The following is an 18631-nucleotide window of genomic DNA, read 5'->3' as shown; positions in this document are numbered from 1 at the left end:
GTAGCCAAAATTATCAAGAGTTTGTAAATGTTTGGATAAAACTCTTTTTGGGATTCTATTGCTGACACCGCATCAATCGCACTTGCTGGCCTTTCACTTTCAAGAATTCGTTCCCACTTAATTTTCCACCTGGCAAGTTCATCTATCATGGCTTCGCAGTCAATGTCTCCTTTGTAAAATTGTACTGTATTGTCAATGTCACTATAGGCTACCTCATTGCAGCGACATTTCTAGGCACAATGAGTTGAATTTGGGCAGCTGTTTTAAAATGCTCATGAAATCTTCCTTGCAATTCTTGTAGAAGGCCATCTACATACGGTATGTAGCCTATACAGATTGACGATAGAAATCTTCCGGATCATTTGTCTCGTAGTTTTCTCTCATTGATTGGCGACCAGCTTTCCTAGGTATTGTTATTGCATCTAGAAGCAGCTCTTGGGCCTTAGAATATATTGTTTTGAAATCAGCAACTGCATTTTCTCTACAATCAAATACAACTGCTTGAACTCCGCTAATTTCCTTTGCGCACTGTGTGAGGTCCATATTTGGAGATTGAAGAATTTTAGAAATCGGCAAAAGTAATCTTGAAAATCTGGCGCACACACAAAGAGATACAACAAATTTTGGAGAGAGCATAGCACATAAATATTGCGGTGCCTTGGGAGCAGCAGTTGTATCTGACCACTCTGTCATTCCTTCAAATGTGTCAAGCACGACAGGAAACATTTCCACAAATTTTGTGACATTCTTGTGACGATCCACTAGGGATGGTAGAACGATCCACCCACCTGGTTTGGTTTCACACAGGCGTGTGAGTGACTTACTCCTACATGCACCCAAAATGGATTCACTGCTCTGTTGCAATGCTTTCATGCGCTTTGCTGAACCTCTAACAAATGTAGTGATGTCTTTAATTGTGCTCACGCAATTAGATATGGCAGCTACACTGGAAGCCTTACAAACAACCAGATTCAATACGTGTGAAGCACAGTGCATATACAGTACACAGCAGTAGGGTACTGTCTTTTTACATGTGCCTGCACACCATTAACGTACCCTTTCATCGATGCAGATAATGAGGATGCCAGCCTAATTTATCGAACAAAGTCGTTAGCATGGCTTCCAACCAGCGTAGCCTACTTTCGGTTTCGATAGTCTACACTCTACAATACAGTATGGCTGTAAGTGTACGACGTACGTCTATTCATAGTACATTTCATACTGCATAGAACGCTTAAAATTTTTTCAAAAAATTTTGGGGGGGCAAATGCCCCCAATGCCCCCCCCTGGTTGCGGGCTTGAGTTAAGCCATAGTTAATAAATATACCTAGTTCGCCAGCTTCCGTTGTTTTTATTAACTATGGTTAAGCTAAGTGATCTATTTCAAACCTGAAACTTTATACCTTTCAAAAACCTAACCCATCTTCACACATGAAGATAGTGGAATCCCATCCATCTACCACAGACAAAGGTAAATCCAAACTTAACTACCAAAGCTAAATTGACTTAACAATGTTATAGCTTAGCCTACATTAAGTTACAACCGACATTCTATTATAACTTCAACAGCATGAGTATCATTACACTGTCACAAATACCATATAGTCAGTCACAATCCAAGAAAGTTGCAAATTAGTTTGAGGCATAACTTGTGTAATTTTTTGGCTTCACTTTGATCAGTGTTAACGTAAGTCGTTTAAGTCCAAGTCACTTTGAGAATAAACTAATGTGACTGTCTTTGTTCGTTTAAAACGTTATCACACTTTGCCGCCCTCCAGCAACGTGCCGCCCCTGGATTTATCCACAAGATCCAACGGGTAGTTACGCCACTGGCCTACTGCAAAGGCTTTGTTAAAAAAAACAGCTTAGGCTACTGGTAACTTTTCAACTGTCTTTTTAAACAAGTATTCTTTAAATATGCTTTACCTAACATTTGCTAACTGTCTTCTGTAGCTCATTGTACCAGCTGCACTACAAAACTTTCTACGATTTTAAAAAGAACCACATGTTTAAAGCACTACAAACTACCGCCCTGGTAGTGTCATGAGAATAAGGCAATCGCTGCGAGCCTTCATATCCCCTTCTCTAGATATCCCTGACAACATCTTGCAAAGCAAATATTTAGCCAGCTTGCATGGCAGGTTTGATATTATAACGTTTGCCTCCCAGTCAAAAATCGTTAAGGTGCCCCTGAATTTGACTCGACTTAGGGATATTTCCGCCGTAATTATGGGTAATTCGGCGTCGTTTGTGGTTAATTCGATGTAACTTATGGGTAGGCCTAATTCGGCAGGACTTAGCGGCCTTAGCCTATGGATAGTTTGACGCGACTTATAGATAATTTGACGCAACTTATGGGTAATTCGGACGGACTTATGGATAATTCGACGCGACTTATGGATAATTCGACGTAATTTACAGGTAATTCGGACGGACTTATGGGTAATTCGACACGACTTATGAGTAGCCTACCGTACCATAATTCGACGGACTTATGATGCTTACAGGTAATTCAACGCGACTTATGGAAAATTTGGCCAAACTTATGGGTAATTCGACGGACTTATGGTGCTCATGGGTACTTATTATGGGTAGGCTAAGTCGTGACACCGCGTAATAACCCTAGGCTACTTATGGGCAAAATAACCTTTCAACAAGACCTTGTTTAGTATTTTGAGTGTTGACTAATTATATTTCTTGAAGTTGATTTATTTACACTTTTAAACAATCGCCTTTTCAGTTAGTTTGTGTGGAGAGAACACTATTTTGGTTTGTTTCTAGGTTTAGGCTGAGAATAACTTTGTAAAATTGCTGTTTTGCCGCTGTCTAGATGTTCAAAAGTGATATTAAAAAAAAAACTATTAGGCTATTAACCGTTAGACCTATAGGCTTAGACAATACCTTAAAAATCTTATCTATTACGGTACTTTTAACCGTTAGGCTACTGTTTGATAATAATAAAAATAAACGTGTTTTTATTTGCGCCCATTGCGATAGGCTACTCTGCGATCTCAGATTCAGATGCGATACAACAGACGACAAGAAGCAGCTAGGTGACGTATGGTCTTCCAGTCAGCTGCTCCCCTTATTTTGGCTTGCCTTCTTTGCCGAGAATCAGCTGCGTGCTCTGGAGCGGTGTCGAACTCGAACCCACGTCCTTTCCAACGTCGCGCAGACATTCTCACCACTCGGCTACGCAGCCGACAATACAGATAAAGAACAATAGGCTACGTTGAAAAGAGGCTACAGTGTCTTAGACAAATCAATGAAGTTGAACAAACCACCAGTCGGTGAGGGGCAGTTGTTATCTGTTACTTTTTAACTATTTTATCTTGATAATGAGCTGCCATATTATGTATTTGTTCTGCAATATATAGGCTACTTAATATCGTTGCTGCGAACACTTTATTTCTGTATAAAATCTGCAAATAGTCCTTGTTTTGATATTCCGTTACGTAATTTCAATATGTGTGTGTAACTGTGTATATTAGTTTGTTTTTGTGATGTTGGGTTCAGTCGTGTTCTCATTGCTTTAATAATTGGCGCTCCACTTGTTCCAGGAACGAGGAGGCGACTGATTCTTAACTAATTCATCAACTTATTTTAAAGTATCAGGTTTGGTGGCCGTGCTTAACTATATTTATTGATGCATATACCGCAATATTAGATCCTTTCATGCACGTCTTAAACCATTAAGGTTTTGCCACCTTTTCCTTTTGTTAGTTTTGTTACTGTATTTCTTTTTCACAATATCATTTCTTTTGCATTCTGACAAAGAAAAATAAATTGAATTGAAAATTGAATTGAACATGATTAAATCAGTATTGAGCTAATTAATCAGATCACTGTAAACGTGGTAGTTCTCTTTTTTCGAAGGCTTTACTTGAAAAAGGATAAGTGGTAAAATCACGATTAGCTATTTAATACTACGTGATTATCATTGATTGGTCATTGGTCAACCGCTATTTGCTTTTGGACTGGTTAATGAGTTAAAGATCTGTCTGTTAAATATTTTGAATAAAAAAAAAAAAGAAGTAACAACTGATTGGTTGAATTTCAATCTTTATCCTCGGACTGACAAAACCTTTGATAGGCTATCTATAGCAGTTTCGCATGGCCTACTTGTAGAGGCTTTGAACCACTGACGCAGGGCCGGTTGCCGTGTTTGACAGAGTGAAGTTTCCGTTAGTTGTTGGTGTTGTTTCCGGGGAAATTATTTCATCCACTAGGTGCCGGTAAATGATAAGCAGCCCTGAAATGAATTGCTCAAGCGCACACCCAAGAGCTGAACTAGTGTCGCTTGATCTTGGGTTGGGCCTTTAACCACTGAGTTAGCAATTTATTCTCTTTTGTGGTGTCAATTCTGGGTGGAGAATTTGTCAAACGTTTAAACGTGTGAGGTTAGTGGTTGATAAAATTATTGTCAGGCTATTGTTTAATAATAGTTCCTACATAACGTGACTAAATCTCTGTTTGAGCAGCATATTTTAAACTATTTTGTTTTTGCCACCACTTGTTTGTGCTTACCATTTGTACCGAATTTCTTTTTTTGCATTAAATTTATTCACAATCATCATATTCGTTTTCAAACAACTTTCTGAAAGTTTACTTTAGCAGTCAAAAGTAGAAGAAAAATGATTCTCAAGCTTTATTTGGTGGTCTTTCTCAATGACCGACCAGAGGACTGACAAATCAAACGTTACTTCAGGCTGAACAATAAAAAAAATCGAATGGAAGCATTACGGCGTTATTGAGAAAAGATTTGATGAAAAAAATGGAAATAACATGAAAAGGAGCAATATCGCAGTGATTGATCAGGTAGAATGGGCGTGGACTTGTATTTACTTGGTTCTTGCTCTAAGCCAGATATTTTCAATTTTCAACACTTTGCGTCTGAACTGAAGTTAATTAAAATGAAATTTGATCCAATGTGCTCACACAGATTATCTAAATTACTCTGCAATATATTAAGGAAATATGGTAATTGGTAAGGTATGCAGAATAGAAGCTTTGAACAAGCCTTGCTCATGACATATACTGGATATCATAAAAATAAGAGCATGTATACCTACATCTTTATTCTTAAAATACCTAAAAACACATTGCATGCAGCTTAATAGCAGTACCATACCTCTAAGCATGCACACCTATTGTTACGGTAGGTACCGTACCGTACATAACTTCAGCGAATTTTACCAATAGGTTAGTCCAGTCTCACGTTTTATGAGTTAGTAAAAAACTTTTTGTTAAATTTGTTCATTTTTTTATATGTTGTGCTCTACATGCTTTATTTATGGTACCGGTATGTTATCAGATATTATAATATTTATTGCTATTAGTTACAAAAGTAAAGATGCTAACCTAATAAAACAGCAACTGCGTTATGTACCTACATCAGCAAGATGTAAAAGCACTTCAGTGCTTAGCCTACAACATCTAATATACAATTATTATTAATTGTTAAAAATTTTAAGATATTGTCAGGCACGGTCAAGAATTATTGAGGACAGCCCAGTGATTAGTCGTATTAATAATAATAATAATGTATTCTGGTCCAGTACACATGGTACTACAGAGAAAAACATTAACATACTCGCAAATAACAATTGATAAGAAAACATAAATAAATAAAAATAAGAAATTTTTGAAAAGAAAACAAAAATCTCAAGGAACAAAAAAGATAAGACACAATCATAAATAGTTTTCGACACGTCGCTTAAATATTGCAATAGACATACTATTGACTACAGCAATACAGCATAATATGGTAAATTATTCCAAGTGTCGACTACTCTATTGGCAAAGGAAAATTTACGGCAGTTCAGTTGAGCAAACTGTTTATGCAATTTAAAATTATGGCCTCTGGTTGAATTAGAGTTAAACAGGAAATATTTGGAAGATGGTGATATCGAAACATTGTGTACTAATTTAAAAACTTCTGTCAAATCAAAAATTAATCTCCATTTTTCCAACGAGAGAAGGTCTAGTTCAAACAGTCTTTGTTCATAGGTTAGGTTTTTCAGTCCATGAATGCATTTTGTTGCTCGTTGTTGCACCCTCTAGCAAATCAATGTCCCGAACAGAATGGGGATTCCAAGCCGCCACTGCAATTCCAAGTGGGGCCTGATCAATTGTTTATATAATCTTAAAAAGACATGCTTGTCCCTGCTGACCAGTGTTCGTTTTAAAACACCCAGGCACTGGCGCCGACTTACGGGGTTACGGGGTGGCCACGCCACCCCGTAACCGCTGTGGCGGGGTGGCAGCCACCCCGTTTAGGTTACATTACTTACTGCAAATAAATGTAATTTGAACGGACGTTTAAATTTTTTTTGATCATTGGTTTTCGCTTCAAGTCAACGTAAAGCAAGAGGTGAACCAATACAGTATTGCAAAGAAAATGATTGTTTTTGTCACAAGCATGATACTCGCGTAACATCAAGCAAGCTAGGTGAAGATTACGCAACACGAGGCTACGAGTTTTTTTCTTGTTGTTTTTGAGATCGTTTTATTTGTTACTTGTCATAAGTCATTGTTACATTTGTTAGGTTTACAATGGGATTTATTAATCAATAAAATATATACGGTCTTTCCATTGCCTCCCTCAAAAATTCTTTTTGAAAATTTTTAAACTGCTCATAATATCGCTATAAATTATGACAGCTATAAAATACTTGAAATCAAAATTATCTCGATGATTGATGGCTCCACCCCCTAAATGAATATTATATCTATTTTCAAATTTCATTAAAAAAAATGCAATTTTTGAAACTTTTTGAGTTTTATTTGAAAAGTGCACTTAGTAAAGTAGCAGTTTTAACGTTCTGCAAATTTACACGTTTACATGTAACAATATTAAAAACAGATTTTTGTTTCAACTATGTCGCAACTGCTTGATCTATTTGCAAGCAATGAAACAATTTCATTAGTGCTTTCAAACGTGGTCTGCATTGTGAAAATGTACTTATTGTTGCCTTCCACCGCCTGCGACGCGGAGCGATCGTTTAGTAGTGCACTCAGGCGCATAAAAACCTACTTGCGATCTACCATAACGCAATAGCGATTGAATCACGTCCTAATTTTAAATGTTTATCAAGCTGAAGCTTCACGGTTACAACTTGACCAGTTGATTAACAGTTGGATTGACATAGCTGCTGTTCGCAAAAATACTTTTGCTAAATGTTAAGTGTCAGAGCAGCAACATAACAATAAAATTCACGACATACCGGTACTTCCTATGCTTTGTTTTAAAGTTGCTTTGTAAATTATCGAGCTACAAATCAGGTGTGAAAAGACAATTGCATCTACGAAACACGCTTAGTAAAAATCAAACAAAAACATGCAGTTTGAAAGTTTTTAGGTTGTCATATTGTACTATCCGCCACCCCGTGCAAAAATAAAAGTCGGCGCCTATGCACCCAGGACCATCTCCGCTTTTTTAACTGCATACGAGACATGGGTGGATGTTTTAAGATCAGCCGTTATCATGACGCCCAAGTCTTTTTCACTCTTTTTAGGGGCAATTGGCATGTCACCTAGAACATACTGATGCTCTAAGTTGCCATGACCAAAGTGCAGAGTGGAGCACTTGTCAACATTAAACTGTAGTGGCCAGGATTCAGACCAGTCCATTAACAATTTCAAGTCCGTTTGTAGCAGGGATGAGGCAAGATCGGGATCATCCCTGCTCAATTCTGTGTAGATTTTCATGTCATCCGCGTATTTCAACAAGGTGCTGTGACTAATGTAGTCATTAGCGTCATTGACATAGGCAATAAACAGCAAAGGCCCAAGGCAACTTCCCTGAGGCACACCGGATATCATGGGTTTCGGATCACTTTTCTCTCCATCCACCACAACGACTTCACTCCTACCAGAAAGGAAGGAACGTATCCATTAGGATGGAGTGAAAAAAATAAAAATCACTAATTCAAAAAACGTCCCCTCTCAATAGTTGCCTTTGGTCCCAAAACTAAGTTTAAAAGTGGTTTTGGGGTGTTGCCTCGAATACTCAGGTGACAACCTTGACGCAAAGGTCATGCGGGGGTCAAATCTCATAAAAATGCCATAACTCTGTGAGCGGTGATGTTAGAGAGCTAATTTTGATGCCAAAAGAAGCAGAATGTGCACTTTCCTATCTGTCCCAAAAGAAGTTTTTTTCGAAATTTCGCTAGATATATGGTTATTTTCACAAAGTGTAATTTTCAGGTCAAATATGAATAACACATAGCATTATGCACAGTTTAACATCACCATAACATAATCACTCCACAAGAAATCAGCACAATGAGTATGATATATCTCTAACCAATGAAACACACATTTGAGTGGTCTTAGAGCAAGCACAAGCACAGCATGGTAACAACAAACAAATATGAAATTGGGTTTCATAATATTACAATAGCCTAGACGACAGACGTTAAATGCCAGTTTTATGCAGGGGGAAATGGTATGGGCAGGAAGACCTAAGATTGAAATTGCTTTTTGGTATTGTATTGCTTCATCAGTTTTCGTGACCGAATCTTTAGCCTGATCAGACCGTCACGTCTGTTGAAGCCAGCTACTGCTGATGAAGCTTCGGTTACAAGCTTTATGTGGCGCTCCACAGCTTAATTGTGGTATGGGTGGCGCATAATGAGCTTTTCTTCTCTGGTTTTTTCGATGTCGCAGTTACTCAGGTGTGGAATTGCTGGTGGTTTGTTGGTTTGGTCAGAATTTAAGTTTACAAGTTTGTAGTAAGATTTAGCATGAACGTTGATTGCTGGAACATTGAATTTTTTCACATGGACAGAAGCTACGGATTCTTCCCCATTGGATGGCTCGTTTTGGACTGGTGCTGCTTCGCTTTCAGGCACTTCATTTTCGATTGAAAATTGTTCAATGACCCCTCTCAAACTAAGGATTTTGTTCACAGCTAAATGACGAACTGTTTCATCTGCCAACATCCCCAAGAAAATGTTTTCTTGTTGCGCAAAGAATGCATTTCGCGTAAGGACATCCAGTGCAATCTTCTTGACTTTATTGTTCGGAAATTTGACGACTCTTTGTAGCATATTGAAGAAGTTTTTCGGTCCATCTGTGATCGTGTGGTAGTGCTTGATTTCAAACTATGCCGGAAAGTAAACTCTAATGCAAAATTCTGCGATTGTTGTCAATGTTGTGGTTGGTTGTTGTATAGAAACATAGAAACGGGGTATGCGACAGGCCAAGGTCAGCCACCTTGCATGGGAAAGTCCTCCAACTTCGAGAAGCTTGAGATCTTCATCAACAGTGCCCAACATTATGACCATACAGATTCTGTACCCATAATTTTCGTCATTTAGCTGTGAACAAAATCCTTAGTTTGAGGGGAGTCATCGAACAATTTTCAATCGAAAATGAAGTGCCTGAAAGCGAAGCAGCACCAGTCCAAAACGAGCCATCCGATGGGGAAGAATCCGTAGCTTCTGTCCATGTGAAAAAATTCAATCATGCTAAATCTTACTACAAACTTGTGAACTTAAATTCTGACCAAACCAACGAACCACCAGCAATTCCACACCTGAGTAACTGCAACGTCGAAAAAATCAGAGAAGAAAAGCTCATTATTCGCCACCCATGCCACAATTAAGCTGTGGAGCGCCACATAAAGCTTGTAACCGAAGCTTCATCAGTAATAGCTGGTTTCAACAGACATGACGGTCTGATCAGACTAAAGATTCGGTCACGAAAACTGATGAAGCAATACAAAAGCAAAAAGCAATTTCAATCTTAGGTCTTCCTGCCCATACCATTCCCCCCTGCATAAAACTGGCATTTAACGTCTGTCGTCTAGGCTATTGTAATATTATGAAACCCAATTTTATATTTGTTTGTTGTTACCATGCTGTGCTTGTGCTTGCTCTAAAACCACTCAAATGTGTGTTTCATTGGTTAGAGATATATCATACTCATTATGGTGATGTTAACTGTGCATAATGCTATATGTTATTCATATTTGACCTGAAAATTACATTTTGTAAAAATAACCATATTTCTAGCAAAATTTCGAAAAAAAGTTCTTTTGGGACAGATAGGAAAGTGTACATTCTGCTTCTTTTGGCATCAAAATTAGCTCTCTAACATCACCGCTCACAGAGTTATGGCATTTTTATGGGATTTGACCCCCTCATGACCTTTGCGTTAAGGTTGTCACCTGAGTATTCGAGGCAACATCCCAAAAACACTTTTAAACTTAGTTTTGGGACCAAAGGCAACTATTGAGAGGGGACGTTTTTTGAATTAGTGATTTTTATTTTTTTCACTCCACCCTAGTATCCATGAATAAACATTGCCTTTTATACCCAAAGCCGACAGTTTCCTCATTAGTCTTTCGTGTGGAACCGAATTGAAGGCTTTGGAAAAGTCCAAATAGACATCAACGCATTGACCTTTATCAACAATAGATGTGATGTTTTCCAGAAATTCAAGAAGTTGGGTTGTGCGTGAGGATTGTGGGATAAATCCAAATTGGGATGATTTAATAAGGTCACGCTCATCCCAGAAGTGCCAGATGACTTCTCTTAGGCATGACTCCATTAACTTACAGACACAACGTGTGAGGCTCACTGGACGATAGTTTGCAGGAGTTTTTCGGTTTCCCTTTTTAAAGATTGGGGTTACATGGGCAATCTTCCACTGCGCTGGAGTGTCACCATAATTGAGACACAGCTGAAAAAGTTGACACAACTGACATAAAAGAGTAAAACCACCAGCTTTAAGTGCAATGTATGGAATACCATCAGGCCCAGTTGAGGCAAATTTTTTTGTCTTGGTCAGGATCCTCGATACTAGCTCAGTCGTGAAGGTGACACTGACTAGTTCTTCTTTGGTTTTTGGAGGAGCAAGAATAGGTGTATTTCTACTTATCAATTGGTGGGGCTAATTGTATCAATAAGTTGATTTAGATATTAAAGTCAACAAAAGGCTGTTCACCATCAGTTTTTAAATGGAGGCTAATTATTAAAAAGACACAACAAATATTTTTTTTCTGCCATGTATGATACGGTATTTAAATACTTTCTCAAGGCAGTAGTGGCTCTTCAGTTCATACTACAAAAGGAACTTTGCATCCAAGCATAAAGCTGTAAATTTACATCTTCATTATGACGGACACCAACTAAAATTTTTATTTTCTAAGTTATTTTTATTTTTTTTATACTTTTTTGTTATGTGTTGGAGTTTCACTAGATGTATTTTCATTTAATAACAGGGTATCTAATCGTGTTTATCAAATAAAACTGCATCTGATTTTCACCCCATGACTCTGTGCTCTATTAATTTTATATATATTACTCTAGTTTTTCTCTATAAGAATGACTGGTCATAGGCAGTAGGCACTGCAATTTTACTGTGGTAGAGACGTTTTGGTGACTACAGATTAACAGTTCTGATATTATAAATGTCATTTTGTCAATGTGCCCTCATTTTTTAGTTTGTTGTCTTTTAATTGGTGCAAATCAGTGGCATGTATTGACCATTTTTTTTGGTGTTCACTGTTTTTTCAGCATGCTTTAAACACACAATAGGTTTTCAGTTTGCTTAATAGCTGTTAAGATCATAGCAAAATAAACTGATGTGATATGAAGGATAGTCACTGTGCAAATTAATTGTGTGTTTAAAACTTTCTAAAAAATGTGAACTTCCAAAAAACTGGTCATCTCATGCCACTGGTAAAAATCATGTACTGTTGCTGCATGGAAAACTCCATGTACTGTGACTGTGTAGAAACTAGTGTCCTCATACATTAGCCCAATGAACAATGATGAAAGCAAATGCTTTTAACGAAATTTGACACTTTGTGCTTCAGCTGCAACAATCACATTATCACACATTTAGCATCCATTTGGAAACTCTGACTGTTGGTCTATACTCTATGATCATATGGCTTTCCTTAATTGGCTTTACAGTCACACAATTAGGTTTTGGTAAATTTCGTATTTTGCAGGTGATTTTTGAATAGTTTTTTTGTTTATGTAAAACAAATTCCTGGATTATTGTGCATGTATCTTGGCTTATACAATTTATCTTCACCGGTGGATTTAGCAACGTCTTTGGCAATCAAAGAATCATCAGCAGTAGATACTTTGGAATTAATAGGACATTTTTTAGGGTTTTGTTTTTTACACACTACAACATTGCTGGCAAAAGATTGAGAATTAGTACAAGTTGATATAAAATATAGACCACACAAAGAAAAAGAAAATCCACCCCATCGGGGTCAAACCTAATACAGTAAGTGTATTATATATATATACAGGGCTGCGATTTTTGCCTTTTTCGGTGACGAGGTCACTCGACACGCGCCATCACTATTCGACAAACGCCGTAGCCTACCTCACAGAAAAAAAAAAAAAGGAAAAAAAAAAGGAAAATAAAATGGAAAAAAACTGAGAGAGGACTAAACGTCGTCAAGTTGAGGAACAATCGGGGGGGGGGACATCACGTGATGCAATCATAAGAGTGCTAACTTACGTTAAACTTTCTTGCGCCAGATACTTCAAAGCAAAGTCTAAAAGCGACGATTCACACGAGAAACTCCCAAGGCGTCAGCGCCGCCATTTTGAACACTGCGGGAGAATGCTTTGATCGAAGTTCCAACGCCTGGCATCAAACATTTCGCAACACACGTTTTGTGCTATTCGACACAACGGGTTTCTTTTACAGATGAAATAACCTAGGCTACGTTGACTTGTCAACGTCTATGCTAGTTTGTATTTCGCCGTTTGAGCCAATTAACAATATTGCTCTGGTAAAATGACTGCTGGATACTTGCTATGAAAGTTTTTCACATGTAAAAAACAGCCTAGTTTCCGACCAGATGTTCAGAAGTATAGATGAAAAAAGCTGCTATTTTTATGGAAAGGAGTTCTCTTCCAGAACATTTTGAACACTGCGGGAAAATGCTTTGAACGAAGTTCTAATGCCTGGCATCAAACATTTCGCCACACACGTTTCGTGCTATTCGACACAACGGGTTTCTAACTTTCTTTTATATATAAAGTAACCTAAGTTGGCTACTTTTACTTGTCAACGTCTTTGCAAGTTTGTATTTATGTCTGACTTATGCACTTGTTCCAAGATTGGAGAAATGTTTTGAAATATGAATAAAGAATAGTCGACAGATAAGCACGGTTGCAACTCGAATTCCTTCCACTAAAAGGGTTTCTGTGATTATGTAATGGGCGATTTTGCACTTGCCTTCACAAAAGCACACAACCCAGCTAGCAAAACCCGTCGTTTTTACATTGATTCAACGTCTGCAGACATTGAATAAAAAAAAAGAGATGCGGAAAATATACTAGAGTACCGTAGTCTATCACGACCGCACTATTTGATTTGTTGTGATGTAGTGATACCAAAAGTAGCGATATGCACGCTGTTACGTTAATTTATGTTAACTAACTCAGGGGGGAAAAAGTAAGTTAATTTTGGGTTGATTCAACGTTCGAGTCAGCACAAATCGATTTAATTTTCCTGGTGAGTTATATTGCGTACCCAGACAGCAAAAATCATCATTTTTACATTGATTCAACGTCTACAGACGTGAAGTCAATGCAAAAATAACGAATTTTGTTGCCTGCGTAACAATGCTCAAGAAGAAATTTACGTTTGTTTTACATTAATTCGACATCTAGCGACGTTGAATTATCATAAAATAACGTTAATTGTTCAACCAGGTACCGATAACAAATTAATAGCTCATTGCGAGATGATTGCCTCGATTTACGTTTACACTAACCTGGCCATGCACTAACATAATAACATAATTTCGGCACAATTGGGATACTGCGAGCAAACACGAGTCTGTTTGATAAAGAACTAGCTGTCAGAATAGGAATCATCAGATGCTGTATCGGAGGATGAGGTTGTCGCGTCGTCACTGGAATACTTGAAGACGCAAAACTGCCCGTTCATGAACGCGCCATGCCATATGATCGGAAACATTACTTTATTGCCAAAGAACCATTTATCGAATTTCATACTACTTTTTGGTTATAGGCAAATTGTTCGTAAAGCAATTGTTCGTAAAACAATTGTTCGCAAACTGTTTTTCGTAAAATGAAATCCGTAAAACAATTCTTCATAAAGCATTTCTTCGTATACATCAAATTTTAACTGCATGCACGAAAAAATGCTTTAGGAAGAATTGTTTTACGAAGAATTAATTTTACGAACAATTGTTTTACGAACAATTGCTTACGAACAATTGCTTACGAACAATTGCTTTACGAACAATTGCTTACGAACAATTTGTCGGACACCCTACTTTTTTAACTTGACCCCGTAGCTTTTCTAATTCCGATTTGTTTCCGTGGTAACATTCTTTAAAAATTTTGCAAAATACCACACTAACTTTTCCTTCTGTTTGATAATCTATAGCAGGTAAATTCCACTTTTTAACTGTATCTTCTTTCACCATGATTTATATTCGCAACGACACCGGTAAACAATAAGCATTCGATGAAAGAATAGCTTTGCGTAACAATAAGCCGGTATTTATAAGGTTGCAAACTTTCTACAGTTCACAATCTTGAGCATTGTCAGCGCATAAAATAGCTTGCGTGATGTTCCGGGCTCCCGCCGTGTGACACGCGATGAAGAAGCGCATAAAATTTTGTTTGATTAAACATTAAAGCATACGGCAATTGCCGCCGCAATCCAAGGTTTGTTGATTTGGCGACTGCAATGTATCTGCCGTCGTAGATGGAAGCTAATTTCGAGGGCTGTATACATGTCCGGTAGGTATATAACTTAGAGCTTGATACTCCTTTGCCATCACTCAACCAGCGTGCGATTAAAAACTTAAGTAGGCCTAAGTGACTCTGATACCACACAACTTGTGCGGTAACTTGCGGCCAAACGCTTAAAATCTGACTCTTGTGACGTCATATTACTATTCGACAAACAAACGCAGAATTTTTGGTCGTTCGACAAGAAAGAAGAAATCGCAGCCCTGTATAATTATATATATGTTAGCCTTCCATGAATGTTAATAGTTTTTATTTTAAGGGAGTGTTACAGGTGACATGAGTTATATTATGTGAAGTGTAAAAATGTACAGAAATACTAAGGAATCATGAGCTGATTTTGTTCATTGCACAATTAATTTTTTTAGTAAAAAGTGAGAATGGGTTGTGCTGTGTCCACGGATGACAAGGCGGCCAGTGAGAGATCTCGGCAAATTGATCGAAATCTCAGAGTAGATGGTGATAAACAATCTCGTGAAGTGAAGCTTCTACTGCTTGGTAAGTTTGTGCTGTGATACTGCAATGTATAGGTTTGTCTTGTGACTTAGTTTCAACAATTTCTTCTTTGTATTTAAATAATTTCTGCAGAGTTCATGTTTATATATTTGTTTCAATTCGCATTGCTTATAACTTTTGACTTATAACACAGTGTAACAAAAAAATAAAAAAATTGTCTTAAATGGGAAATAATTGCTATTTTCTGTTTGCTTTTGTCAAAAAAAACTTAAAAAATCTTTATGTACCACAATAACTTCAGGTTTATGTTCCTCAGATTAGTTTGAATTTTCTCTCATTTTTCATGAAAATAGGCATATAGATTGCATTCAAAATTTACTGTCAGCTACTTCCAGCAATAGTTACATGGTGGAAGCTGAGTGGTGACCTCATAAGGTCTTTCGCTTCCTTCCTCTCTCACTTCTATGTAATGTACCAGTGTATTTGTCATGATAATTTGAGAAAAAATAAACCAGTGATTGATTGATTACCTGATAGTGGGTACAATTAAGTAACAATTGGATTCTGTTAGCAGGCAAAGCCTTGCAAGGTTTTGATTTTGCGATGAAACAAAGAAGGCTGAACATTTTTGCAGCTGCATGCCTTATATGAGCAGTATATTCAAAATTACTGCTTTGCAACCCTACACAGTGTGTTTGCCTTGTCTTCAACCCCGAGTTGCTGGTGAAAGGTGCCCTTACTACCACCATTAAGATGGTATAAACAATATTGTCGAAGAATTGTCAGTGACAAAGTCCAATGCTGAGCTAACTCATTTCTAAAATAAAGCACTGGGACTTATTAGATGGGGTCTGCTACTATTCGGTGAGTCCGATTCGGTGAGTTTCTAACCTCTAAACCAGGGCTTCCCGATTCGTTTATCACCCTACACCCCATAGGATTGATGAAACCAATCTCGCACCCCCTGTTTTGAAGCGGAGTGGTTCTGAGAAAAAAAAATTCAAACTACGTACGAAAGCAGCGCAGAAAAGCCGCTCACCGGCCTTTATATTGCTAACAAATAGGAAAAAGGGCAGCCTTCAACAACACAATCACACAAAATGTAAAAGCGAATAAAGAAATAACACAAACTGATAACGCAATGGCGCAAGATCTTTGACTTTTCTCCTGCCTTTTTGCAATTATCTGTTCGACTAGTAGCCTGACTAGTAGCTGACACTTTCCTTTTCGTAAGTCAATCCACAATCTACAACGTGAAAAACTTCGTTCTCGCTTAAAACGCGTTCTTTCCCAATGTGTACGATAAGAAATTGCCAACAATAAGCAAACAGTTGCAAATAATGAGGAAATTGCTGACACAATATCATTGCATTATCCGCCACCAAACACGTGACGTTTGGACCACAGCCTGTTTGTTATCAGCAACTTGTCGGATGGTATTTTCTTGTTGTGCATTGTGCTGTATAGGCCAACATAGAATGTTCTGAGAGATAATCACCACCTCCCTCGTTAAACAAAATCCATCTCTATATGCGGTATAGCTCTTCTCCTCGGTGGATTCTCGCACCCCTAGCAACAGCTACACGCACCCCCAGGGGGTGCGAGCACCCCCAATCGGGAAGCCCTGCTCTAAACCCTAACCTCTAATCCCTAACCCTAAAACGGCAATGATAATTAGGCTACGGTAGTACGGTACCCAATAATTAAAAAAATCACTGAATAGGGATCGGACTCACCATCACCAAATCGGACTCACCGAATCGGACTCACCGAAACGGGCCATTCCGTATTAGATGGCCATGTTCAAATTATTTCACAAAGAAAGCGACCTCGCGGCTATTCAGTGTTCTACATGTTTAAAGACAATCTATGCTACTGCCATTATATAGAAAGGCTCTTTCAGGCTATAGGCATTTCTTGCAATCCTTCTGAGTGGAAGCTCTTCAAAATCTTCATTGACAGCTAATATAGAAGCCTCAGAGCTGTATTTTTGCACAACATAAACAAGTGTCCCTTCATTCCTCCTGCTCACTCAGTTAATATGTAGGAAGGATATAAAAATATCAAAATCATGATAAGTGCGTTGAAGTAGGACCTCTACAATTGGGATGTCATTGATAATTTCAAGATGGTGGCCTTTGTAATGACGCTTCTGGGTGGTTTGATCAAGTTTCAATGCTGTCTTTGTCTCTGGAATAGCAAAACCACAGCTTTTCACAACAAGAAGAGGAATTGGCTTCCTAGAACCAGCTAAGACATTGGACCTTATAATGTAAAATAACAATTCTCGGTAGATGCAACAAAAATAATGGATGCAAAAATTAAAGCTGGAGTATTTACATGATCCGGAGTGAAGTAACTGATAAACTACATTTATTTTTCTAAAATGGTGTCTGAAGTTCAACAGACAGTTTGGACCTGTTTCATATCTGCAGTTAATGGATTATATATTTGGCAATCACAATGCAAAGAAATACAGGGAGCTCTTTGATGAACTCAGGGATGCATGTTGGAATATGGGATGCAAGATCACTTCGAAACTACACACATTACGTTATCACCTTGATCAATTCAAAGATAAAATAGGCGACTACTCAGAGGAACAAGCTGAAAGATTTCATCAAGATATCAGGTTCTTTGAGGAGTGCTATATAAAGGTCAATACGTTAACAATGAAAATATGATGGGGGACTACATATGAAGCCTTTTACAGATAGTAAACTGACGGTATATCATCGCCAATCGCGAAAAACCTTTATTTTTATTTGAATGATAAGTTTTAAATGCTTCAAGCTGGGTTTTTTTTTCACTGAAACTTTTCAGTCATTTGTCCGAAATGACTTGGTCTTGAAAAAATGAGTTCATTTTTTATTTATTTTGGTCATTTTTTCTGAGGAAAATATTTCCTTTCAAGTTGATACAAACCAAAATTTGCACTTCCTGACTAGCTACAACATTAAGTTTCGCTGAGAAACGTTGTTTTTTTTGGACATTTTGACCGAATTGACTACGAAAAGAAAACCCAGGCTTCAAGTGACAACGTAGGTTTGCTCTATAATAATTGTGACCAAGGGCTTGTAACATCAGGCCTTTAGATAATTAATTTATTGTGTTTGTAAACTAAAATTTAGACATTCCTTCTATATCATATTATTGATGTTTTTTTCTTGTTTATGCAATATGCATATACTTAAAAAGACTTTGAAACAACGTTCACTGTCATTATTTTATTATGTCAACACAGACAACAATAAGTAATGTTAGATTTAACTTCTTTAAATTGAGTTAAAAAGATATTGTGGGGGCATTAAAAAGGCAAAATTAGCCAAAAAAAAAATTCCAATAAATTAATTTCATAAAGTCAAAACCAAAGTTTGGACTTTTTTAATGCTCATTTTTATTGATTT

The 18631-nt window shown here is 37.5% G+C and overlaps 1 protein-coding gene across 1 annotated transcript in view; it reads left to right on the top strand.

The window, feature by feature from the left end:
• Nucleotides 1–11299: 11299 nt before the first annotated feature.
• LOC145787995 (guanine nucleotide-binding protein G(i) subunit alpha-like) overlaps nt 11300–18631 on the top strand; it is a 38712-nt gene continuing 31380 nt past the window's right edge. The window contains exons 1-2 of the mRNA XM_082599835.1: nt 11300–12252; nt 15137–15266. Coding sequence (XP_082455961.1) covers nt 15149–15266 — 118 coding nt within the window. The 5' untranslated portion in view covers nt 11300–12252; nt 15137–15148. The remainder of the gene's footprint in view (nt 12253–15136; nt 15267–18631) is intronic.

Source organism: Aplidium turbinatum, chromosome 18, assembly GCF_918807975.1.
Source record: "Aplidium turbinatum chromosome 18, kaAplTurb1.1, whole genome shotgun sequence".
Lineage (NCBI taxonomy): Eukaryota > Metazoa > Chordata > Ascidiacea > Aplousobranchia > Polyclinidae > Aplidium > Aplidium turbinatum.
Note: the sequence above shows the minus strand (reverse complement) of the source record. Positions and strands in the feature narration are given on the sequence as shown.